The 26,731-nt window shown below is 47.7% G+C and overlaps 1 protein-coding gene across 1 annotated transcript; it reads right to left on the bottom strand.

Annotated features, from left to right (window-relative positions):
* Positions 1-3,054: 3,054 nt before the first annotated feature.
* On the bottom strand, positions 3,055-5,667 carry LOC134145249 (putative P2Y purinoceptor 10). The gene has a single exon (XM_062584593.1). It carries the CDS (start codon positions 5,647-5,649, stop codon positions 4,675-4,677), a length of 975 nt encoding a protein of 324 aa, XP_062440577.1. The 5' UTR covers positions 5,650-5,667; the 3' UTR covers positions 3,055-4,674.
* Positions 5,668-26,731: the final 21,064 nt, after the last annotated feature.

Here is a 26,731-nt window from a genome sequence, read left to right as displayed (position 1 = left end):
GCATGCTTCCCTTTCTTATTGTATGTAATATATAGATAAAATTACTTTTTCTGGATTTTTTTTAAATTGGTTATTTGACCCCACAAAAGGGGCAGAAACGACAAAGGAAGCCGTTGTGCGTAGCCTTTACTGGGAGCTCAGGCTCTGGCGCGGAGCCTTCCGCCGTTCCCATCGCGGGGGAGCGTGCCGGCGCCGAAAGCCGTGCCGGCGCTGGGCGGAAGCGGAGGCAGAGCGCGGGGACGGCAGCTCCTCGCCGTCAGCCCTGCGTAGCTGCGGGTGCGTCCTGCTGGCTTCACAAGGAGGACGCGTTTAGGGAGGTCCAGACAGGTCAGGTACCAACGCTTATAGACATATCTACGGTCTCTCCGGCACCGCGTGCTAAGCCAACATTTAAATGAAGCCCGCTTCCAGAAATGAGCCGGCAAAGCCCCGTGCTTCTTGTCTCAAGCGAGAGGAAAGCCCTGGCCTGGCCGGGCGGGAGCGTTGCTCGTCATTCGAGGATTTCTCCCAGCGCAGCGTTTGCAGCAGCTGATGCAGATCCTTGGCAGCAAGAGCGATGCTCAGGTGCTTGCTGCAGCGCGCACGAGCCCGTAGCGCTGTTCCAGCGCGTCTCTCTCTCCAGAGTTTAGAGGTTTCTCCCGAGCGAAGTGTCTGTGTTATCAGGACATCCGGGCTGGCCTTCCTGCTCCTATGTCCAAGGCACATGTCCAGCATCCTCTCCAGCTGGTGCTGCAGCCTATTTATAGACACCCACCCAGAGAGGGGTGGTGGGTTGTTGGCTGTCAGCCTGCGCCGAGGGCTGGACTCGCACCTCGGGTTCGCAGTCGTGCCAGGTCTCTCTGCTTGTCAGCTCGCCGCTGCGCGGCGCAGAAGATGGTGGCATCTGTGGCCAAGGAAGGTCAGTAGGCTGATGAGCGTTAAGCTTGTCCCTTCAACATACACTAAACAACTTCTTTGTTCTTCTTTCAACTGTGTGTCTATTTTTACTTAGTTCTTCTGGCTCATTACTAATACCAAATGTGCACCTTTCACACTATAAAATTTTACATTTTTAAAGGTAGAAGATAAAAGGAATTTTTAAATAATGGTGAAACTTTATCTAAGGCTTTTGATTCTTTGCCTTTGGACTGGTATCCTGTGGGCAGAAGGCCAAATGCATGTAATGGGCATCTCTTTAATGTGCTGCATCTGGTGATATCTGACAGGATGCACCTGAAGGACGTATGGAAAAACAAGCCTGGGCTTTTCAGAAGGGAGAGGTCTTAACCACACAAATAGCAGCTCGCCCTCGTGCAGAGAGCTGGGATGCTCGGAGCTGAGGCATCACCATCGGGCTCCTGGTGCCACACGAGCGGGGCGCTGGTGGCCTGCTGCATGCAGCTGAGCTCCACCACTACACCCAAGCGGCCTGTGCAGAGGTGGTGTTTATAGGAGGGTTTGATTTATTTTAGAGTAAATAAGTGTTAGTCTCTCTTGCCCTTTTCAGATTAAGACCTCATGTAAGCTGTAGACCGGGGATTTCTGGTCATGTCTCCTAAACCTATGAAATAGAATGGAGAATTTTCATACTTCTTGAGTTGCCTCCTAGTTTTTGAGCCACTATCTTGTGTTTACTGCATCTCTTGACTTTTTTTTTTTTTTTTTTCCCTACACAGAGAACTGGTAATTTCATTTGGGGAGAGAAAATAAAGCTGAGGTACTCACTAAACCCTGCCACTCGAACTGAGGCCGGAAGAGAGGCATTACATACTGTGAGTTTTGCTAGCGGTTCTGTTTCTTACCAAGTGCATTTGGTGTCGTGCACAGAGGCCCTGTTCTCATAGACGTATCTATGGGCTGGGGCTGGGAAAGGAATTATCAGCGCTGTGATATCAGTTAAGATAGGACGTCTGTTTGCTGACCCTGCAGAGGATTGCGTTTTCTTTTGCTAGCAGATGCAATGTTCCTGGACATAACAGAGACCGTCTTCTGCCCTGAGCAAGTGCCAGGGAAGGAGAATACATCACGCACTGGTTTTGCCCCCACTTTCTACTGTAATCTAGAAAAGGGACTGGCTCTCTGTGGGCCTAAGGGAGCTCAGAAGGTAAAAGCAGCAGGAAGACCTGGGCTCCAGCATGAGTGGTCAAGGCTGAGGGTATTTGGGGATGCTGTTGTGGTGACAGGGATGTCACCCTTACGGAGCCACCAAATGTGTTTATATTAATGTTGACTCATTCCTACCAGGAATCAGGGTTGATAAGTGCAAAGTGGCCTTGGAGCAAGCGGCAAAGAAGAGAGCATGTTGCTCCCCAAATGATTGCTCTCATGAGCCTGGGGACCTCAGGCCTCACAAGGTTATCTGTACTGTCCATGGCGTTCCCCTGAGAAGCCTTCCCTCCCAGAACGCAACGTTCGGCGTGGGAGAGCTGGTGTTGCTCCTCAGAAACTGAGGCCACGTTCCCCTGGCGGTTACAGGTCTCAGCTTTGAGTACGCAGAGGACTGTCCTTACTGATTCCAGTCCTCCCTTAAATGGTGCTAGTGCTTTTTCAAGCCACATAGGCTTGGATCTACAAGATGACTGTTGGGTGAGACATAGTCTTTGTTTCTGCAGTTGTCCCTGCACGTAAAAATGGCATCGGTCAGTCGTCTTCAACCAGTCGTGCCCCATGCTGGGCAGCGGGCAGCCCCGGGGCTGTGACTGGCAGCTCTTCCAGCCCCGCACCTCTCCCGCAGGGAAGGGTGGAAAGCTGTCCTGCTCTGTAGCACCCTTCTGTCCACAAAACATGGCTAAAGCCAACTTGAGTGTTATAGTGTAAAAATATTTTTTTAAAAAAATCTTATTTGACTGAGAGTGAAAACCTTTCTGTAGACGTGTAAGCAATCTGCTTAAGGGTAAGAAAAGTTGATAGTGGTCAATGCACTTAGTCATCTGAAGGCAAGTTTGTGATTTATGCAATGGAGAAACTGGTCTCATTTGGCTCTGCAGGTGTAAGTGATAACTACAAAACTCAGCTTACATTTGCCAAAATGCGTTTATTTTTTAAGCATCAATGTTTGGAAGGAAAAATGCAGAGCAAGCTACACCGTTACCATAGCAGTGTCTTCAGCCTTCACCCCATAAATGCAGAATTGTTTGAGAGGGGAATTACAGTAAGCAGCTCCCAGCCACATGCTAGGTGACCAAGGTCTATAAAAAAAATCCTCAAAACAACCACTGAAACTACAGTCTCATTCACGGATGATATTGTACAGCATCTAGCTCATGCGAAAGTTGCTAAATTGGCAAGAATTGCGTTATACATGCTTAACTATGCTTGAGCATCAGCCTCTGCTCACATTTTAAAGGGATTACCTGCAGTGTGTAAACACGTGTACGTATATCATTGGCATAAAAAAACTGTCCAGTTAAACCAGTAGAAATATTTCCATTGACTTCAATGGGAGATGGACTGTTCACTTATTTGGCAGTTTTCTCACTAGAAAACCAAGGAAACTTGAAAGAGTACGCTGTTCTTGAAAGCTATTTCCTTCAGATAAGCACATTTCAGTCCTCTCTGTTACGTACATGTGAGATTAAATTCATCATACTATAGACCCTAATCATCTTTTTACAAAAGGGAGAACTACAGTAGCTTATTCTGTTGAAGCAGTAGGTCTTCAGTGCCTTTGAGAGGAACTCTAGCTTCTAGTTATTTAAACCTGGCTGTTGTTTGCTTTTTCCCACTTCACTTTGTGTAAAGCTAACACAGAAAATCTTTGGTTGAGTCAAAATGTGACAAAGTGGGATTAAGTAGCTAGATTTCGATTAACTTAGTGAGTGTTTCTGAAATTTCTTGTATTTTATAGCAATACATGAGGTGCTGCTACTGCTGCTCACCGAGAGCTGCTCAGAACGCTTTGGAAAAGCCACAGGTTTTCCGAAGGGAGTAAATCGGTGCCGAAATGATCCCCAGCTCTCAGCACAGTGAAACCCTGGAAGCTACACAAGCTGTGGGAATGTGGCCTAAAAACTGGGACTGACCCAACACGCGTCAGGGGTAAACGTAACCCCACCTTGTGACTGCTTTTTATATATTCATGGCTAATGAAATCATAAAAATGTAAACGTTAAGATCGTGAGAGGGGCCGATGGGAAAAAATCTGAATAATTTACTGGAAGAAATCAGCCGTCGCTCCATCAGTGAAATCCCCTCAGCAAGGGCTCCTTACTTCTTCCAAGGGTTTCCTGCCTGGGTTTGCTGGGGACGGACCTCACAGCAGAACCGCGAGCAGACGGGCTCTCGGTGGTGCCCCGCGGTCCCGCGGCGGGGAGGTGCCGGAGGCGCTGCGTGCGTTCAGCTGAGAAGATGCTTCAGTGGGCGCAGAACCACTGAAGCTGGGAAAATAGAAAAAAGCTGCTGGGATGTTTCCCAGCAAGAGCCTCGTTGCTCCCTTCTGCGCTTCCCCGGTCCGCTCTGGTCAGGCGCGGGCATCGCGTCGGCAGGCGCAGTCACACCGGCTCGGTCACTCGTCAGCTACTAACACGCTGCTCTTAAACAAGCTTTTATGTTGTGCATATCAAAAGATTTCCACTGCCACGAAACTCACCTGGAAAAACAATCTTGCGGGATCTTCCGTAACGGTTGTTAAATGAACATCACAGAACAGTCTCGGATTGCATGTGAAGCATTTTGTTACTCTTTTAGGCCTTCTTCTCATTCCTTAACCGATGAGGCGCTTTCTTTGCTCATGAGCCGGCTCCTGATGACCATGCTGCTGTGACGTGATATCTGATCCTGAAACTCTGAATTCATAAAGAAATACAGGATTGGATCCAAACAGCAGTCCAGGCTTGCAAGACTTAAGCAAAAGGGTTGGGTGTAAAGAGTGATACTACGTAAGAAACAGTCGGTAATAACGTTTTCTTTCACCATCATGTAGAAAAAGAAGTTGATGTGGTACGGTGCAAAACACACAAAGAACACGATGGCACACATGGAAACCATCCGTAAGGCTTTCTGCCTCTCGCTGCTGTTTTGCGGCGGTATCTGGAATCCCCGAAGAGAAACTTTGGTTTTCCAGGTGCAGAATAAAATGATAACGAGAGGGCCCACGAACCCGAAGAGCTCTGCCGTCGCTGTCATCAGCACCGTGGCCGCCTTGTTTTCGATCTGCCGGACTTCAAGGTCTGCAAAGCAGGTACTAGTGCTGTTGGCTAGGCCGTAGCTTCGCATGATGGGAAACGGTAAGCAAGCCGCCCCGACGAACAGCCACACCGCGGCACTGATGGCCACGTCGTACCGCCGCTTCCAGTCCTTGGCCTTGAACGGGTGGTACAGGAAGAAGTACCGCTGGATGCTGATGCAGGTGAGGAAGCAAATGCTCGCGTACATGTTGAGGTACTTCAGGTAGAAACACAGTAAGCAAAGGAATCTCCCAAAAGGCCATGTGTGGTTAATATAATAGTATATTCGCAGTGGCAGGGAGAGAACGTGAGCCAGGTCGGCCACAGCCAAGTTGATCATGAAAATCACAGCTTTGTTCTTCTTGCTGATGAAGCGACATAAAACCCACAAGGCAGCGCTGTTTGCCAGAAGCCCGGGCACGAATATGATGGTGTAAGTGGTTGCATACAGACTGTATTTAAACATTATAACAGGATCAGGGCAAGTTCGGTTATTCTGCGTCATGACGGGGCTGCTGGAAATGTTTGGGTGGATCATTTCTGTAGGGAGTTAAAACAAAGGTTGTGAAGACAAAGGCACTGCAATAGTTATATTTACATTTGCATTTCTTTTTTGACTATTCAGTAGAAATTAGAGGTTTGGAAATGTCTTCTATATAAAGCATCTCACTTTATTCTTCAAAGCTGCCTCCTCAGAGGTCTCCCACCACTGCTGTGTTCCCGGAGCTGTCGCTGTCAGTGCCCTTGCTGTGCTTTCCACATGCCCCACCAAAGGCTCTGCTCCTGTCCCCATCTGTCAAGCAGAGAGCTCACACACTGAGAGGCTCACCGCTAAGGTCACACAGGGAGCCCATGGCAGCACAGCCCACTGAACTGGGGAATTTTCAGGCTACTTTAAATGTATTTAAACAAGTGATCCAGTTTCAGGAGATGAGGTGGGGACTGCCTCAAAGACATAAGCCTGGGTGAAGCTGTGCCAAACTCCTACACGAAGGGTGGGAGAAGCTGCCCATCCTTCAGTAGCTCAGGACCACCTATGGTTGGGTCCCTGGATAACAGCAGCTGGCATAAGCCACACGATGTTTCAGGAATAAGCTAAAGGCAGGTGTGCCATAGCCCAGCTTCTGCGTGTGAACAACCACATGGCCTTGAGATCAAAATGTGATCTCCCCAACACCCTCTGTCTAACACTTCTCTTCACTGGGTAACTTTATTTTGAGATCTTTCCAACTTCTGGCTCTCCTTTGATTCAGATGAGTAGAGATGGCTAAATGTCACAGATCAGACTGTTGGGACTTCTTTCTTTTATTAGCTTTTTTAATTGGGACTTTTTTCAGGAGGGTAACACAGGAAAACTTTGGTTTCACTTTGGTTTCATAGGGTTGTAATGCTTGGTATAGTGATTCCCTCCTTCATCTAATTTAATAATTAAAAAAATTGAATATCAGCTTCCTATTTCATGTGGCTCTGCAGACACTGATTCATGGCTTGTGACTCACTTTCTGCAAGTATAATTTAAAAGGGGCATTTGCCAGAAAAAGTGTCTCTGTAGGTAGATATTAGTAACTCATATCCTGTTGCTAATGTTTTTTTTTTTCTTTGTATTATGAAAAAAGAGTAAAGAGTTCAGAGTTCTCAAATCACAGAGATTCTGTTTGTTAATTGTGGTACTTGAAGTTGGCAGCTAGTACAGACTCCACTCAAGGCTGTTACGGAAGGGTTGTAATTCAGGCCCCAGAAATGCCTGGATGTGGCAAGGTCCTAGCACAGGACATATTCCAAGCTCAACGTTGCTGTAATAGCTGGCTCACGTACCCGTAGGGTGAGGACCACCATACACTGTGCCTGTGGGAGCTCCCAACAGACTCTACCGCCAGCTTTCTTGTTTTTCTTTTTAAACTTCCATTTCCTTAAGTTTCATTTTTTCCTGGTCTTCAAAAAGCAAGGCCCACTGATTTATCTCCTGCAGTTCCATCAGCTTTAGCAAATGGGCTACATCCCTTAGTTGCACTGAAGCAGCAACGAAATGCCATAATCAAGAAAATCTATCCAGTCCGTCTCCTTTACTGAGACAGCAGGAGTATACTGAGGCCAGGCGTCTCAAAGCCACCCTCGCAGGCTCTTTCTGTCCCTCTAGGACAACTGCTCCAGGCTGCAAGCCTCGTCCCTGAGGCAGCTCTGGAACAAGCTCGCTTGAGATGCTGTGTTCGGCAGTGGTGGCAGGAGGGTGTTCCTGGCTGTCCAGGAGCTGGCCACTAAACCTCAATTTTGCATCCAGGCATTCCTCCTTTTTAGGAGGAATGAAATGTCATCTTTTGCATTGCATCCCATTTCTTGACACTGCTTTGAATTCCTGGAGCTCGGGAGGTTTGTGCTCCCTTTCTGTCTGTGCCACTCGCAGCTCGAGGTGAACATGTGGCTGACGTCCCTATCCTCAGTGACAGCTCTGCCCCGTGCACCCAGCTGCTGTCTCTTCATGTGACCTCCCCGTTTGGCAAGAAGCCATGGAGCAGTCACTTCCAAAGTTGCTAGCTGTCTGCATTTCCTCGGGTGTCAAGGTTAGGCTGACTGACCTATGTTTCTCTGAAACTCAAGGGTGCCAGGCAGCCATTGAAGTCAGGGAGGATTTGGCACGTTTGCAAAATGTTCCATTTTAAGGAATATTATTACTTAAAAACAGGCCAGTGGATCTGCGTTCTTGAGTGAGTCTGAGCTCAAGTGAGTCACAGCAGTTTGCTCTGGATGCCCCTAGATGCAGCTGGCCTGTATTCACGCTCCATGTGACGGCTACGGGGCGAGGTTGCAGCTAGATTGCACACTGCCCTTTCCGAATGGGGGTGTCTAGGGTAAACCCACATGCCCAGGGCATCTCTGTTGAAACAGGGGGATGACACCGTCTGCACGTACATGGCATCGCGGTTCAGCCTTTGCCTTCTGGGGCAGAAAACTGCGTGCCTGGGCTGCAACAGGTTCACCACCACCACCACCACCACCACCACCACCACCACCACCACCACCACCACCCCCAGCTCATCTCCCTCTGCTAATTGTCCACAAGGTGTCAGAGTTCATCAAGATTTCACTTCTTCCCCCTCCTCTTCCTGGCAGTCCTCTAACAGGACCGGCTGGGGTGACGAGGGCTGTCCCAGGGTGCAGGGGCAGAGCTGGCACCACCACCTTTTCCTGACTTGGCCTTGCTATCTTCTGAGACGTGCCCAAACCGAGAAGTTATTGTGTGCCTATAAAACTGATATATATGATACGTAAGGACGCCCCAAGGGTGGTGCTCAGATCCTGGGCCTTTGCGGCAAAGCGCTGCAAGGTCGCAGAGATGCAGGTGTTGTCCTCCCACAACCGCCCGTGGGGAATCTAGTGCCTCTGGTTGATTTAGGACACGTATGAACCAAAGCCAAAGCCTCACGGAGCCCGATGAAGGTTCTCCTTCGAGTTGCAGGTCAGGCCATTTAAAACAAAATGCAGATTACCTGGCTGGCAGTGCAAAGCCACATACACAATAAATATATACAAGTGTAAAGCCTGCTGGCTCATCAGCACGCAGTGCCTTCTGATACCAAATGACTTCATTGCAAAGACATAAGCATATAGTGAGATTTAACCACCCCTGAAGCTAAAATGCACATAGGCATATACACAAGGGCTGATTTATGCAAGGAACCATAAAATGGGTCTAGATCTGTCCTTCATCCCACTTTTTTTGTTCAGGTTGGAGCTGCATCCTCACCATCCCGCCTGCTGCCTGCCTGAGCACAGCAGCAGACACACAGGCAGGAATTCGACTGAATGTCTACCTGAAACATTGTTTTCAGAATATGCCATTTTCCAAAAAAGAATAATAATAAAAAACCACAGTGGTATATAACTAGTGATTTTTTACATTTTAAGTAGAGCCTGTATTTCTGAGGTGGTTGCAATAAGGAAAGAATTAAGCGTGCAAGCTGTTAGTTGTAGCTGCATGTTTGGAAACTATTATTTCATGGCATTCCCAGGAAAAGGATGTTCATCTTGATAGGGCTGAGAAATACAGGAATATCATTCCTCAGTCCTATATCTTTCTGTCAGGTCCACCAGCAGACAGACTAATTGATTTAATTAAGGCAGAAATGCCTCTCTGTAGACTCTGCCCTCATTGCACAGCTGTGAATGTGTCACGCTGTTGCAGTTGCTTCAGTGTGAAACCTCTGCAGTCAGAAGTGGAAAGTTCTACAGTTAAGGGTTTTTTTTTTTTCTGTTTTTCTTCTTCTTCAAAAAAAAAAGCAGATCTGGGTTGCCTGATCTGTAAAAACGATATGTTTTGGTTTGGCATTGCTAATCTAATTTTCACTTCTGCAGCTCTAGCAGCTGAAGAGACTGCACGCACAAGCAGAAGGAAGCCTGGCAGCCTCGGCCGAGCGCTTTCACTCTGCCGGACGAGGGCCGTCCCGGGCACGGAGTCGCCTCGTGGACGAGATTCCCATGGCTTGTGATGTCTGCACAGGAGCCAAGGGCTGAGCGCTTTCGCTGAGGCATAACTCAACAAGAGAAAATACACCCTTGAACAAAATCATGCTCCCGTTTCACACACACCAACCTGCTGAAGTCCTCTCCTATGTGAATCCGCGGCAAGACAGATCGGACATCCTGACTCACCCTTTGCGCTATCTTGATAGCACAAAGCTCTCCCCAAAGCACACTTTTGATGTACTTTGTGACCCTTCAGATTCAAGGTCCACCCAGCTCGAATCTCCTCCGTTGCTGCCCGACCCCATCTGCACGAACTGCTTACGTTTCCCTGGGAGCTGAGCGGCAGGTCGGGGCGATTTCAGTCTCATCAGTAAGCCATCTTTTGCAGGTATGGTTCAAAAGCATCAGCCAAAGCATCAGAGTAAATCCTAATCGGGGTTGGAGGCTGCAGCCTGAAGTGTGAATTGGAATCGCCCAGAATTCTTGAGAATCAGAATACGTCCAACCACCGCTACTTGTGTCGTGCTGCGTCCCCCGACTCGAGCACGTATCCGTGTGCCACTGCTGCGATCAGCCTGAGCAGGGTGGGTCGCAAATACAGCATGTAGATTTCTCTTTTTTCTTTTTTTAGTATAAATTACTGCCAGAAGGAACAGATTTGCAAGAATTCCCTCACTGTCACATACAATATTAAAATAGAAGGTACTTGTTGAGTAATCAGGCAAAAGAAGAAAATTATGCCTAGTAAAGACATACGAGACCAGTCAGAGAATTATTTATCGCCTGTGCTACAAAACCGTACTTTCTCGGAACGGCAGTTTCATGCAGCGGCTGCTTTAACTCTTCCGTGCGCTGGAGCGGAGCATTGGCGCCGGAGGAGCTCCCTGGGCTCTACAAGGCTCGACGTGCTGCAAACCTCCTCCCAGCGCGAGCTGACCCCAAAGCTCGAGGAAGGCAACGCTGCTGCAGGAAAGACCGTTGTGCTCCTGAAGGCTCGCGCTAAACCGAGAAGAGAGAGCTTAAAAAGCAGCCTTACCTTATCAGGCAGGAATCCAGCTAACGGCGAGCGCGCCGCTGGAGGAGGAAGTGCGACGTCTCGCGCTGCACCGCAGCGGCCGTGTTTACATGTGCAGAGCAACCTGCGTGACATCACGAGCTGCTGCAAGGTGCCACAAGGGCCGTGCCGGCTCCCCGCCGCGCTGCCCCGAAACGCTCCCGACGCTCCATCCCGCTCTGCCTCGGAAGCCGAGCTTTGCCTCCTGGCCGAGCTGGCCGGGGCGCATCGTTGCCATGCGGGAGCCTTGGCTAGCCCTCGCTCTCTTCGACCCAGCGCCAGCTCCTCTTTCCAGGCAGGTCAAAAGTCCCAGTGGCTTTTTATAGAGCCTGCTTGAGCCTTGCTTGTTATTTTGCTTGTGCTTAATAAACAGGCAACTCAGATTACGCCTGCTGGAGCTCGCTGCCAGCAATGCTAAAGAGCAGCAGATCCTCCAACGTTTCCAGCAACAGGGAAAGATCCGGCCTCACCCTTAATCCAGGGGGTTAATGCTTTAATGAGGCTGGGGCTTCAGCCACCTTCATTTCTGTACTGAAAATTTTCAAAGGTGTGATTGGATTTGCAGGAAGCCGTAGGGAATCTGAGCTGCCTTGCTGCTTCGGCGTCGAAGTGGCTTGCGGCACCCAACCGTCCCTGTGGCTCAGCAGGTGAACGCTCTGCTGTGTTGTGGTTTGAAAGTCCAGAGTAAAACATCACTGCACCTGTTCTCGGCCTAGGGACAACGTAGGTGGTGATGCCTGACTCCTCCGAAACCTACGTTCGGGATTCTGCCTCAGCTTACCAAGGCTTGGAGGGGAGGAGGACAGAGCCGCACATGTCTTCCCTCTTCCTCCTCCTCCTCGCCATGCAGCTCTGGTCCCATGGCCAGCAATGGGAACATATTTGTTGGAATCTATCCAATAGCACAGATGTCTTTTTATTTAAATCACCTGACAGTACTCTGTAGCCCAGCAAGTTAAGCAGAAGCCAATTTTGGACCAGCTTTTCCAAAATACTTCACTGATTGACCTGAGGTATGTTTGTGGAAAGCAGACGTTATCAGCTTTTCTGCAGATGCTGTCGTCTGCCTGAGCTTGTCTCTGTAATTCTTTCATCCCTCACTCGGTTGTCACTAACAGAATTGATTGATTTGAGCAAAAGCTACATTCTTTATAGAAGAGAGATTAAATTAACCATAGCTGCAACTGTGCGTGTTGGTAACTGAAATGTATTGCACGGTTGCAAAATAAACTGTAACACCCAAAACAGTGTTTGTGTTTGTGAAAATACATTGGACACTTATGAACAGATCTACCCACAAAGAGATGCAGCTACCATTGCTGCTACCTGCTTATCCATATAAAGTGTCCTGGCAGCCTAGTTCAGTGCAGGTTGCTTTAAAAAATGTATAGGTGCGAAACAGAAGTTTAAGGGCCCAAGTCACAGCACCTGCAGAATAACTCTGCTGGGTTTCTCTGTGCTTGAATTCACCCAGTTGTAGAGTGCAGATAACATTTTCCTATCCTAAACACAAGGATGTTGCCTGGGTTTCTGTAATATTTAACTGAAGGATTACATACATTCACAAAACTGCTTAGTGAAGGGTCCAGCAGCATGCGTCACTCCAAGGCATGGTTTGTGCTGGAAGAGGACTCTCCTGTGGCCCGCCTGGAGCACGCGAACCTTGCTTGCTAGCGTTGCCTATCAGTTTCTCAAGTAAGTTATCCCAGAGCTGAGGAGTGGGACGTGGCCTTTCTTGATAAAATTGAATTTACTCTAGAGACTTTGCAGACAGTTATACTGGTTACTGATGTACTTTCCCCCTACTTCTGTTTGCCCTAGCTGTGTGTAGGTAAATCTTTGATTTGCATAGCATGCCTAAAATTGTGCCTGCTCTTGGTTTTTGCTTACCAGAATATTGGGCTTACCAGAAATACTCAGCTGTCAGAACGACCTGCAGATCTCAGAGCAGCTGCTCGGCCTCAGCTCCGACGCGCCGCTGGTGGCTACTCACCTGGGGCGCGTGGCTGGTGCCCGGCGGCGTGCCGGGTGGCCGTGCCGGCCGCTCCGCGGCTCAGGCCGCTGCGGAGCTGCCTCGTAGGATGCTTCTGCAGCTCTCCGCAAGCGCCAGATCCCGCCTTCCCGGCTGGAAGAGCCGAGGTTTAACAGAGCAGAAAGCAGCTGTTAGGAGGCTGCAGCTCGTAGGTGCCCGCAGTGCCGCATTACGTATTGCTTCACTAAGAATAATTGAGCAACACGTGTTCTCGTGGCTTTAATGCAAAAAAAAAAAAAAAAAAAAAAGCTCCAAATTTGCCTGTTTGTCTCTTAGGAAGCACCTTTCAACATGCAAGAGTGACCACATGTAGAAACATGTCACCGTGCCTTTTCTATGTGTGCACTTCCTGAGTTCTTTTCCAAAATCTGAAGATGCTGCTATTTGTCTTACTAGGTAATAACAGCATTAACACATTTTAGTTCACAGAATATCTGAAGGTATTTTTTAGTTATGCGTGTTTCCACATTTCCACAAGGGAAGAAGGCACATGAGGAAAAAAAAATCAGTCTAGCAAAAAATTACAGCCCTTGAGTGGGAACTAGGGAAAAAAACAGCCCCCTGTCTAAAATATTCTCACTATTACTAATACAGTATAAATGTTAACATTCTCCTGAAGAAAAAGAGTCAGATTTCATGTCAAAATGTGTCTTTTATCTCCATGACCATGGATAACAAATTTATTTTGTTGCCAACTCAAGCATTTCAAGCTTTGGACAAGCACATATTCAGTGAAAGCTGCTACCAAGAAGCTATTTGACTTTTGTCAAAAGTTGTACTACTACAAGCAAAAAGTAAATATTGGTATCCCAGTTGTCCTTATCAGCAGTTATAAGGACTTATTTAAAAGAGTGCAAACACTGATAAGAGGGCATGAAAAACATATGTGGGGATAAAAGTACATAAATGTGTTGTTTATTAGAAAATACTCTTCCATGCTCTAAATCAGATAACAGAAAGAGGAACATGTAATGGAAAGCATTTCAAAATTCTGCACTTCTCTCTGCATATTTGCGCCCTCAGATGATAATATACTCTTTTCCACACTGAAAAGAAAAGAAAAGAAAAGAAAAGAAAAGAAAAGAAAAGAAAAGAAAAGAAAAGAAAAGAAAAGAAAAGAAAGCAAGTGTTAGGGAGAGGCAAAAACTGGGTGTACTCTGAATCAATTTCTAATTACCTGCCTGTATTTTGATGACAAGTGGAATAACATTGCTCTTCGCTGGATCTTTTACTGTTACGTAGCTAAAACTACACAACATCATAGTTAAATCATGTTGTTAGTGATTTTCCCTAGTCCTAGTATAAGTGCATGTTATTTTTGTCCAAAAGGCTCTTTGCCAGATTATACATGAAATATACATTTTTTATTCAAAACACAGCAGTATTTTTTAATAGGGAAGTCTGTTATTTCTGCCTCAGATTATCACTTGCTGTGTACCACAACACTCTCTTCCATGCGCTAGTAAAATTGTGACTAGGATGCTGTAATGTACTGAGAAGACTCCTAATCCAAGTGTTTCTACGAAAACAGAGATGTTCCTCCCTGATAGTAGAAAGAGATATGAAATCTTAGAAAGCTTCAGAGCCCAGGGCACCCAAAACCTTGGCAGATCACCCTAGATTTTATTCAGACTGGCTGAGCACTTTGAATCTTTGGAACTGAACAAAGTTCAGAGATTTTTTCATGGGAGATGGGCTCCCCGATATCGGTCACAAGTGCTTACCCATTTGAGCAGTTGGTTTTTTATTATTATTTACTTCTGAACTTCTTTTTTCAGCAGAAACTAAAAAGGAGGAAATATGTCTTATATTCTAACACTCCAGAGCCTCTGAGGAGTATTTTCCGTGCAGCTACTTCTAAAAATAGGTTCATCAGTTGTCTTTGCTAAAATGTTTTTGCCCTAAAATTCTGAATCTCTCAATGCCTAAAATCAAGTAACCTATGCTTTTTTGGATTGGGTGAAGAAAATATCTGTGGGGAAGGGCCTGGGGGAAGCAATACTTGCTTATTTTTGTTGGTGGTGATTTTAATTTTCTTTCTTCATCTTCTCCAAGGGGTTTGCTGAAGTTCTCCTTCCTGGGGTGTCTACAGAGTGGTAAGTAACCCTACACTCTGTAGCAGTTCTTGTAAGCCTCTACGTATGATCCCTTTTCTTATCTGCACAGCATTTTGGACACGTCCTTAAAGCGTCTTTAGAATCAGCATGCAGGTAGATGATGAAGATGATGCTCTGCAGAACACAGCTCTTTCCCAGATCTAACCATGACCAACTCTTTCTCCGCAGTCCTACCAGCCAGTGTTTTATCACAGCTCGCCTTGGCGTGAGGCCCAGGAAGCTGGACATTAGCGACGGTGCCTGGTGCAGCAACTGCGACGGATGGCAGCGAGCAGCGCCGCTGAGTGCTGGGAGCTGCAGGGCTGCGGAGCCGCTCCCGTCCTTCAGCGTCTCATCACACGGCAGCCCTCCAGTGCAAGCAGCTGGCGAACAAGCTGTCAGAGAAAATAATTTGTTTAACATTTGAGGCCAATTTTATACCGACCGTCATTGCTCACCTGTCAGCAGCGCTGCTGGAGGAGAAAGATTTGTGTAGTCTGGTGAGACCCAACTAAACGTAGATATTAGACAGCAGGCTTTAGAGGTTGTGTGTGAGGATTCATGGACTTCTGCAAGGAGATTTCTCCTACTTTCTAGTATCAGATCATCAGACTAAGGGAACCAAAATCAGCTTAGAAGTAAGCCACTAGAACTATCTCAATTCTTACGTGCCTGTGGGTAACCGCTTTTGTCTTGTCAAGGCAATTATGAGACTAGCGGTAATGAAAGTCTGTGATACGGATATGAAGTTGTACATCCCTAGGCTGTTGCCATTGGGAACATACGTGAAACACAATAGTTGGCTTTCAGGAAATGAGATTTTCAGCCTGTTTTGGAACCACTGAGGCAGCAGATGTGTTAACTGTCAAGACAGTACTGCCTGGGTCTGCAGGGGAAAGCTCATGAAACTGGTGTGGGAAGATCCAAGGCTCTGAGTTGAGGTATTTGCATGTTTGCAGTACTTCCTCTCAGCTATAGACAGGGCAAAGCAGTTCCCATCGGCTAAGAGACATTACCTGCCAGCATATGACTGCACATCAGGCTTTTAGTATGCATGGAGCAGCAGAGGTGTGTGTATCAAGAAGGCTGGAAGGAAAATAATGCTTCTTCAAAAACCGATGGTGTGCCGGTGTCCCAGATACTGCCTGTGATCTTGCAGGCTGTTGCAGCCTGCACGACAGCCGCAAAGTGGAGGGTAAGTATTTTCATGTGAGCTGGTATGCAAAAAAAACAATAAACTCCACAGGGGATTCCCAAGACTGGAAAACACCCTCCAAACAAATACCAGCCACCTCTACTCTTGTACTTCATCACATTTACTTCATAAGGCTGGGCTTCCCCTTTCACTTCAGCTGGGTAGACAGCAGCAAAGGTTTTAGCAAACAGTGAACTTCACGAAATGTAAAAACTAGGAATAACTTGATAATGAGGTCAGACTGGTCACATACACACATGAAACCAGTGCACCAGTCAAACCATACAAGAACAAAAGACAAAGCAAGTCAACTAAACTCAGTACTCTAATGGGGAAGGTGGTACTAAAGCTAATCGCCCGTAAGACCCTTACATATCTTCTGCCCTAAATCAAAGCCAACTGCACCTGAAGGAAGATGAAACCCTTTGCAACTTCACTGGCCATCCACTAGGAAATCCCAGCACATGGGCCAAGGCCTGAGCAGCTGTGAATGTTGTTGGCAGTCCACAGCGTTAAGAGGAGAGAGCTGAAAAGCTCTCTCCAGCGTCCAGGCAGTGAAGGGCATGAGGGGTGGGCAGACAGGCCAGCAGAGGTGGGAACAGAGACAAGCAAGACCGCAATGGAAAACGCCCGGTATTCATGTTCAGTAGGACAGGGCTGTGCTACAAATAGGGTGTTTCCCATGGGAGGTTAGGAGGTGTCTACATCTGCAGAAGTTGTGCAGAGCTGGCAACATCCTGCTGAATTAGAATGGGAAGAGGCCGGTCAGGTGACATGTAGGACAGGCAGGATGTCTTAGAGCTTTAACACAGGTCTAGACATGTGCCTAGCTATCAAGATGTAAACCTGTTCAGAGAAAAAAACAAGTTCAATGATGTCAACGCCTAGCGCAAACAGAACAGCACAAGTCGTATTTCAGGTCTACTTTGAGTAGCACCTGCCTGGTAAAGGAATCCAAGGAGGATGATTCACTGGAGAAAACTGGCTCATGAAACAACCGCTTAATCATTCCATTAAGATCAGAAACAGCATTGACAACACCTACAAAGAAAGCATCTACCACAAGGATTTTACTGACTCATTGGAAATAATGAAAAGACAGGAAATAGGTTTCCTGCTATCCCTACTTTCCATGATTCTAAAGGAGCAGGATACAGTCTTGGGAGCTGGTTTCGTTTTCCTGCCCCAAGGTAGGGGTACATGTATGTGTGTGCACCTGAAGATAGAGCAGCTTTATCTCAGTCCTTCCTAAGAGATGTTTGCTTAGCTTAATTTGGTCTTTTTGTTGTTGTTGCTTTTTACCTTACAAAAGTTCTTTCTAAGTCCCGCTCTTGCTTTTAGCCATATTAGCACCGAATGTAACAGACTGTCAGACTGCATGACTGCGCTGGACTCCAATGAAGCTGAATGTTACCAGTTGTGAAGGCCAAGGTTACATCGACCTGTGGATATAGACAGAGCTATGACTGAAGATCTACAGAGCAATTTCAGAGCAAATAGGCAAAGGAGATCTGGGAAGAGGCTTGATAAAGAGCTCTGGCTTCCCACAAGAAGGTGGATTTGGTCCTCTGAACCTGGTAGGAGGGAGCACAGCAGGAGTCACAGGGACTGCATGTCAGACGTGTGGCCTGTTTCCCGTTTTGGAGAATGCTTTTCTTTGCTTGCATGTCATGAAGACCGTAACTCCAGCTGTGTGTTGGAAGGAATGAGTAAGTCTGTTCTATTACAGGCAGTTAAATTTGGATAGAGGAGTCAACATTTCCTTGGCAATGGTAATTCATTGGCCCTGTTGATTCTTCAGTCACTACTTCTCCTTTTGATGACTTATCCATTACCTCTGTCTTTAGCTTGTCTCCTTTTTTCTATTTGCTCTTTTCAGGTTGCCTTTGGTCACATAACAGCAGGAGCTGTTTTTCTGAGACAGCAGGGAGGAAATGCAACACAATAATATCCTAATTATGTCTGCAGCATTCTTCATTGCCATGTTTTAAGCAAACAGGGAGCATCCTTCAAATTCTGGGATGGTACAAAATAGCTACATGCTATTTTTCTTACTTTCTCCCCCTACTTTCTCACCTTTTTAGTTTCTCACCTTTTTTGTTTTCCAACCATAATGTGGATTGTGTCAAACTACTCGTTCCTTAAATACTATTTCTGAAGTTGGGGGGTTGCTGGTCGCCCTACGGGATTTGACTTCAAGTGGCTGATTCTAAGTATACATGATCAGATGGGGGCTTATTGAGCTGGAAAAGGAGTGTTTGTTGCACTGGAGTCAATCTAAATTTGTTTCTTTCTGTATGGTAGTTGCACTTGTAGAGGGAAAGTGCACTACCCCTGAGTACCACAAGTCCTATTTATTCATTAGGGTTTAAATCTGAGCTTTAACTGTCCAAATCCCATGTGAACTCTCCACATAATTTCTAGAGCTTGTAAACTATTGAAGTTTCTGCACAGAAATTAGACTCACTTAAAGTGTGTTTGAGCTGCGTGCGCAAACACTAGGAGTATTTACTACAAACAAGTCTTGGCGAATGACTTCCCATGTACACAATGTGCATTTAGCTACTGCAGCTGCTTAAGGATCCAGATCACAATAGTTCTGCTCCCCGCTGAGCATGCAAGTGTTTCATAAACTTCCAGCTCTTCATAAGAGAATTCATTGTGTCTCTGGGGATTCAGCGAAAGCTTACAGTTACCATTACTTAGAGGCTTTCCTTAACAGAAGCTTGAAATGACAGGGTTGGTAAACATTAATTCTTGTATCTCGGTAGCCTGATCACAGAGAAAACCCACAGAGATATTAATATTGGATGGGGAAAGCATCACAAAGCCAGTGAATCTCTTTCGAAGAGAAGGAGATAAGCTAAAACATTACAATTGCATTTCACTGTGGGACTCTGTAATTTAGGCGCTATCAGAGCACGGTCTGCGAGTGGCTGTTGGCTGCAGCGCGATGCGCGGACCCACTCGCTCAGCAGACCGAGCCAGGCTGCGAGTCGTGCTCCAGCTGGTGAGAGCAGCCACTGCACTGACCGTTTTCTTCAGTCTGCTTTGTGTTCTCTTGTATAAAAGAAAACCTGCTCTGAACATGAAATCAAGACCTAATCCCTTAAGAATTTTTAAAGAGCATCAGTTTTAATTTGATTATAACTTTTAATTTTTGCTGCTTTAAAATGAAAACCTCCTTAAGAAGCTGTTTGGGGGATTTGGAAGAAAGCGTTTGAGACTGGGATAACGCTTCTCAGACACTGAGGAGCAGGGTCTCCACGTCAAAGAGAGTAAAAGTTCAGAACAAGCTTCTTTAAAAAAATCTAACCCTAGATAAAAAGCAAAGTTCCTTATCTCCCCTCTTTCCTGAATTCAGTGGAAAAATCCCACATGGTCTTGGGGGTATTGGACTGAGCCCCGGATTTCCAAGAAGCTCGGCTGTCAGGTGAGCCCACGTAAATCAAGCCGTAGCTAATCACAGTTTGTGTTGGGCTCTAGCTGAGAAGTGATAATTGGCTCTGAACTAGACCTGGGCTCTAAACTTTCTCATTTCAAGCTGGACTTCTTGGGGTTTTTTTGTTTTGTTTTGTTTTTTTCTCTTTTTCATCATGCAAAGCTTTTGTGAAATGTTTTTGGTTTTTTCTGTTTACTGTTCATAAGAAGAACACAGATGTTTCCCAGATCTGTTAGTAATTCGCAGGTTTCTCTTCTACATCTGCCTCTCCCCCCTCTATTTTCCCAGGTCTTCTTAGCATCTTTGCCTCTAGATAAAACCATTTTTAGCCACACTGGGTAATAAAACATATTATCTTGGCTAGCTGGTATCTGGTAAATGCATGATGCAACCGTTTTTTTCTGAGAACTATTGTACAGTTAAAAAAAAAAAAAAAAGAAAGGAAGAAACCACTGGTTTGTGGTCAAGGCATGTGAGAACTTTAATCAATAAAACAATGTCATTAGGGTGTAAAGATTGGACATGACGGTTCTCCTTTCTTTCTTTCTTTCTAGCTGGAAAGAGAATAACTGGAAGTAGCACGAAACAGTCACTGCACTAGGAATGTCAAGTTAGTTCTATTAACATGTATTAATTAATCTCCACGGAGCAGAAGGCATCAGCCCTCACCAAGCATCCTGCCTTTCGTCACTGGTCTCACCAGATGCTGCAGAGGAAGGAAGGCTCTGCCTGCTGCCGCGCGCGCGGCCGTGAGCCGGCACGTCTCCGAGCGAGCGGGGAGGGAAACCCCGGCGCGGGGGTTTTCTTTTCTGGGACAGCTCGGGCGGACGAGGAGCGCCCGTGCCCTGAGAGCGGTGCCCCGTGCCGTGGAAAAGGCGTAGGAAAACGAGCGGGACAAGCGCGTCCCGAGCCTTCCGCGGAGCAGCTCGCAGCAGGAGGAAGGGGCAGCGGCCAAACGGAGCTTACGGCTCACGGGAGGTGGCCGGTGGCCGGCACGGACGGCGAGGGCAAAGTCGGCCGCGGAGCCGCGGAGCAGGGCGGGAGGCAGGAACGGCGCTGCCTGCATGTGCAGTCAAGCCAAATCTGCAAACAGGAAATGTTGATTGTTTGCAGGCAACATGGTTTCTTTTTAACGCTGACAGAAGCAATTAATCCTGCTCTCCCGGGTAACGGCAGCAAAATCATTCCTGCCTGCTTAAAGCACAGATTAAAGCTACTGCAGAAGCGAGAGGAGCTCTCAGAGACAGAGAGCCAAACCACGGAGGGAGGGTCGTTGTCTCCCGCTGCGATGCTCTTTAGATGTGAGCCCCTTCACGGTGAGGTCTGAACTGACCTGCTCACAGAGCTGGCAGCCTCTTCTGCTGCAGCCGTATTTTAAAAACTACTTGTTTAACCCGCAAACTCAGCCACCCTTCTTTTCAGAGCTGTTTTGTTCAGAGAGGGCCGTATATAACCCCCCTCTGGAACTGGCTGAGAACAGCGCCTGGCTGCTTTCCGCTCACGCGCTTTGGGGCTAGATCCGCTGCTTCCATGTATCCTTGAGAAACCGGCATTGCTGTGCCTGACACTTGGCCTCAGGAGTGAAGGCAGAAGCTCCTGGGTCTCTCCTCCACTCCCAGGGCAGGTAGGCACCGAAGGAGAGCTGGTCCTGTGAGCAGGCGGAAAGGAAGGCTGGAGAAGGCACCTTCCTCTTGAAAAGGAATGATTTAGCAGTGCGGCAATTAGGGCAGCCTCCTGCGAGGGACGCGGCAGCGGTGTGAACCCACCCCGAATGCCAGGCCTGAGCCCAAGTGGGTGCTCCAGCCACATGGAAGTTACAAACAAGGGGTGGCAGCACCTCCACCACTGCTCTCTCCTGGATTAGAAAGGGGTTTAGGCAAGAGTTTGGAGTTCAGCGGCTCCAGATGGGCAGTTCCGGGCACGTGGCATGATCTGATGTGGGCAAAGTAGCAATGCCCAGCGTCTGCAGCACTTGGGCACATCCAGGCTAGCAGCTGCTGTACGTGACCGTGATTTTGGGACCTCTGTTCTACCGAAGCCTCATTTAAGAAGGCCAAGTCCTTTGTTCAAGCTCAGCTTTGAGTGCTCGGTTCTGTGACTGCTGATGGAAAACTGATCACTCAGGAAGGACAGTCAAGAGATTTCCTCATGTAGGTCACCAAAGAAGGCGCCAAGAAAAAATGCTTTCTTCTCAGCCCCTTTCTTGGCAAGACCGTAAACTTGAGCAAAGGGCTGCTAACGCGAGCACCGACTGCACAGCTGCGTGGCATGCAGCACTGACCTGCGGTGAAGTCGCCGGGGTTTCACATTTGTTCACAGAGTTTTCACTTTGCAGTGGCACGCCTGGGAACAGCCTGTCCTCCTGCATAAACTTGTCGTTTACCCCCCCACTGCACGTCCTCATTAATTTGACAGAAGCGTAAGCAGCCTGGCCAGGATCCAAAGCAGCTCTGGCCTGCTGGATAACGCAGCGGTGCACAGCTGCCGGTGCCTGCGCGGCGGCTGCTGCAGCAGGCATTGCCTTCAAACCATTGGCCAAGCGCAGCGCGGCTGCAAGAGCACAGTCCCTAGCATGAGCTGTCTGGATATTCACGCAGCTTTGTGGGCAGCCTTCATAGCCCACACTGTTTCATCAGCTGTGGCTAGACTGCTATTAATTCCCCAGGCAGCAGGTCTGCAGGCTCCTGAGGTATGCGAAAAAGTGCAGACACATGTCTGTGCATTTATGTAACTCCTCCGATGTAGCAGATCAGCACCTTACAGCTTTTAATGTTTTCAACTTGCTAGCCAAGGCAGTGGTGCTAGCCCTGTTTCACAGATAAGGGACTGCAAAGACGAACGCTTCTGATTTCTCGTGTTGGTCTTGGTCTCTTCACCCACACAACCTCTCATGTCAGTGTTTATTCAGCTCTGCCGCTGCAGCTGCTCCCGTAGTGAGAGAACATGATGTGCAGAGGCTGATTCACACTCAGATTTTGCTGATAGATGCAACCATGCCAAACCAGCTGGCTGGCCCACAGTCCTCCAGAAAGACCCTTGCAGATTTTAGGACCCTTTAGCCTTACTAGAGACTCAGAATGTGTCCAGCATACCATGGCAGGTCTCAGATGACGCCATTCCCAAAAAGCTGCTGGTTCTCAATCCATCCACTGCATCTAGAAAGAGATTCAGCAGAGGTGTCGTTAGCACGTCTCCTGCCTTGCAGGACAGGTCAGCTATCTTCATTGGCTGCGCTTGCTAAACTAAACTGCACGCTCACTAGGGCTGGCTCCCGTGCTGCCTTTTCTATTTATTTGCTCATGTGCCACTCTGAGTAGAGTTTATTTCTAAGCAACCCTTGAAAAAAGATTGAAACACATGAGGCTGGTAAAGGCAGACAGAGAATGGCAACAAGCATTTTGAGTGCAGTATTGCAGGAAGGTAGGCCACAGCTTTGGTGGTTTTCTGTTGGCACAAAAAACAAGGCTGCTTGCATCAGCTCAGACCTGACTCTTGGAGCGGTCCACATGAGAAAGATGACAAGTGAGGTAGATGCACAACTTGCACTGAGCACCAGCAGAGGATTTCCAGAGTTCTCAGAGCCCAGCCCCAGCGTGGAGGGAGGTGTCTGAGAGGACCATGGGCAGCAAGGTGGGGAACCAGCAGCAGCGGCTGTGCGTGTAACCGCTCACACACCACTCACAGCCCTTTCTGAAGCTGTTTGGGCCTTGGCTCTTGCCTCAGCCGAAGCTGCGGTTGATGATTCCTACAGTGGAAACACATGTGCTCTTCTGCCTCTCTCTGCTTTTGGAGGGCCCCCCGCTGCTCAGGGGAGCTGTGTGGAAGGTGAAAGCATTGGGCATTGGTTCATTAGAAAAGGAAGAGGATTTTTTTAGGGCCTGGTGTGAGCGTGACTCCATACCAGTATCTTGTACGAACATCTGGATGGCTGCAAGACTCCACGACCACTTCATAGCAGTGATGTTTGCCACCTGATGCTAAATCGTTATGCTAAATCAATAGGCCTGAACAGCCCTGAGCAGCCCCACCTGGGGCCTCCACCCACCCTGCCCATGGCCCTGCGGCTGTATTTAAGCTCAGCCCAGGGCCCTCTCTCCCCTCCTAGGCTGAGCTACAGGTGGGCATGGCTCCTGGCCCTGGCCCAGGCCCTGTCTCTGGGATGGCTGCAGAGCTGCAGTGTGAATATTCGGCTTTTGGACGGACCCCTCAGTGGTAGGCTGTAGTTTGTCTCCAGCTCTGGCTCTTGGAGGGACTTGGGACCTGTGTCGTAGCCTTGTCTCCAGTCCTCCCTCTGGCCCTGTCTCCTTTTGCTGCTGCTGGAGCTCCCTGGGTGGTCCCTGGACCTGGCTCCCCGCTGGCTGTGCCTGGACTCTTGATGGAGCCTCTTGCCAGCTCCTGCCTGTGCTACTGTGCTCGGTGCTGGTGGGATTGCACCCATCAGTGAGGACCTTGCTGGCACCAGGGTCACCTCAGCTCTCAGCTTATCTTCCCTCAGGGAGCAGCTGGCCCTCATGCTCCCTGACAATCTTCTGTTTTGCTTGAGGCTTTAAATAACTGACTGAGATTGCCTGAGTAGCTGCTTCCACCCAAATAAAAGAATTAGAGCAAATAAAGGACTTCAGTTAGATGCTAGAGAGGCTCATTGTAGGGGTCTGGAATGGCTGAAGAACTGAGGGAGATGCCTGTGCTTCCCATGTTTTCCAGGGCAGCTCTATTAAATTGGGACCTGGAGCAGCCAGTATTGTGTGCAGGTAGTAGCCTGAGCTGAGATGATAAGAAACACTTAGCAGAGGGACCCTCTCCTTGTTTTCTTTATTTTTTAAAGAAAAAATGCTGCTTGTGTTGCTTTGTGGAGGTCTGATGGCTTTTGCTGTCAAGCTGTGGATGTCTGTGGGGCTCTTCCTCTCTAGAGGACAGTCTAAAGGCCCTAGGAGGGCCACAGCGGGTGCACTGTTGCTTGGTCAAGCCCAGCGTGCTTTGGGCAAGCTCTGAGTCAGTAACCTCCTCCAACTTCAGGCATGCCATGGGCCTCTGAGCTGTTTGTGCTGGACTCCTCTTTTGGTTACCAAAGAGAAATGGGTATGTTTAGGATGTGATTATTTTAGAAGTCTATTTTAGGAGAAGATAAATGTAGCCATTGTAAGTGTCTGTTTTTCACTGGTGACTAAGCAGAAGTCTAGATGACTAGTTGGCATCTGAACACCGGTTATGCAACTTGTATCCTATGGTCTGGAGCTGCTATAAGGCAGAGGGGAGAAGTGCCTACAAAGTTTAGGTAGCAGTAGTAGGAGAAGATCCTGTAGGATCTCAGGTTTGGATATAAGCTTCTATAATTCACTGAAGTCCTCTGTTAGCTCTCCAAATCTGTATTTGCTATATTGCTATAGGTTGATATATGTGATAAAAACATCAGAAGTAGGAACCGGGCCCCAGTCTCTCTCAAGCTGGTGGCTTTCCAAGTGCTGAACAGTATTTTGTCCTTTGAAATATGCAACTGCAAGTGAAGGGACCACCTAGTCCTTCCTACCTGTGACCTGCTTCTGGCTCTCTGGCAGACATGGCTGTGCAGTTCATTTTGATTTCATACAGTGGTATTCATGGAGTAAATTAATTTATAACTATGATGTATTAGCTGCTTGGGCTTTCTTGCTGTTTAAAGGGGATTTTTCAGCTTCAAACTCTGGCTAAATGGACTTTCCCTTGCTGAAAATTTGCCTTCAGAACAGGAAGGAACTTGACTTTATAAAGATTTATGTCCCTTTTAACCTAATTATATGACTATTTGTAATAATAAGCTTCAGTTCCACTTCAGATAGCAAAATTTCTTCTGTAAGCAGTTATTGGCCTCAGGCTTGAGGTATCTGCTACTGAAACAAATGAAATGAGTTTGTATGTATAAAAAAAAACTGAAAATGTGTTAAAGTCTGGGCCCTGTCCTGAAATCTGTGTGAAAAAGTCTATGTGGAACAAGAAATGATATATGTGAAGCTGTACAAAAGTGTTAAACCTCCTAAAATTATTCTTAAAAGTTAAAAATCAGTTTTAAAAGTTGTCTTGCTGAAGTTAAAAAAAAAAAAAAAAAAAAAAACACAAGAGTGGGGAAAACCTAGGTATTTGTAGGTGGACAGAGCAGGGGATTATTTCACTATTACTAAGACTGTGAAATTAGGGAAAGGTGTTGTTTTGAAACAAACTTAACTTCAACAATCTTGATTTAGGAAAAAAAAAAAAGGAAAAAAAAAAATACTGTAACTGCTTGGGTATCATCTCCTAGCCTGGCAGACGCTCGGGAACCGCGTTCATTGGGGTGCGCGTCCTTTCTTCGGTCCATGTGCGCCCAAAGAACTTGAGCAACGCTGCTAGTCCTGTTTTCTTCATTCCTCCCTTATTTTTCCCTTGGTAGCTGCTGGATTTTTTTCCCTTTAATTAAAAATATAAGTGAACAGGCAACAATAGCGAGGTCCGCTCCCTCCCAGCCTTCCCACCTCCTGCCCTTCCTCCTCCTCCTCTCCGGAGGATGCCCGGCAGCAGGAAGCCAGGCGGCCACCGACAGCACCCAGCGCCGTTAGCCGCCGGAGCGGAGGAAGCCGCTGTCTGGGCTGCTGCTGGCGGCTGTAAATGAGTCATCTCTCGCCGTATCCATGCACCTGGCGGCAGGAGCCGTTGTCCTGGCCGGTTTTGCCCTCCGGCCACGCTGGAGCTGCCCACTGGCTTCGTGGTGGGGTGGGGGAGTTTCCAGCGCGCTGCCTGCTGTGGGCAATGCTTCTTCAGAGAGCCTCCTTTCCCCCTCCCCCGCTTTCTTTGGGTTTTTTTTTCCCTTTTTTAGACCCATTTCTTTTGTGTAAGATGGGCCCAAGGAAGCGATGCCGAGAGCGCGTACCTGAAGCGTGAGCGCGGTGAGGCAGCCCCCGGCTGGCCTGCCGTTTCTGTTAACTACGTCCAGCAACGCGACGCCAGCGCTCCTGATCTTCGTCGCTGCACGTGCTTGACGGAACTCCTTGACCACTCGTGGCCTCTGCTTTCCCCTGTGCACCTCTCCTGCCAAGAGATGTGCTTCTCTGCCTCCCTTCTCATTTTCTACTAGCTTCCCCCCATCCTTGCTGGCTCAGCCCCTGTTAAATCCCCTCTGCAGCTATCTGTTTTGGTGTCTTTCTCACCAGTATTTTCTGTCTCCTTGTTGTCCTCAGTTCTGGAGGCTCTTTACCATGCAGGCAGATCACCTTTTATCTTTACATCTCCTATGTTTGTTTTCAGTACTGTTTCTGCCAGCTTGGCACTCATTTCACATTTATTTCCTGCTTCATCAG

Source organism: Rhea pennata, chromosome 11 (assembly GCF_028389875.1).
Source record: "Rhea pennata isolate bPtePen1 chromosome 11, bPtePen1.pri, whole genome shotgun sequence".
NCBI lineage: Eukaryota > Metazoa > Chordata > Aves > Rheiformes > Rheidae > Rhea > Rhea pennata.
This window is presented reverse-complemented; position numbering and strand designations above follow the sequence as displayed.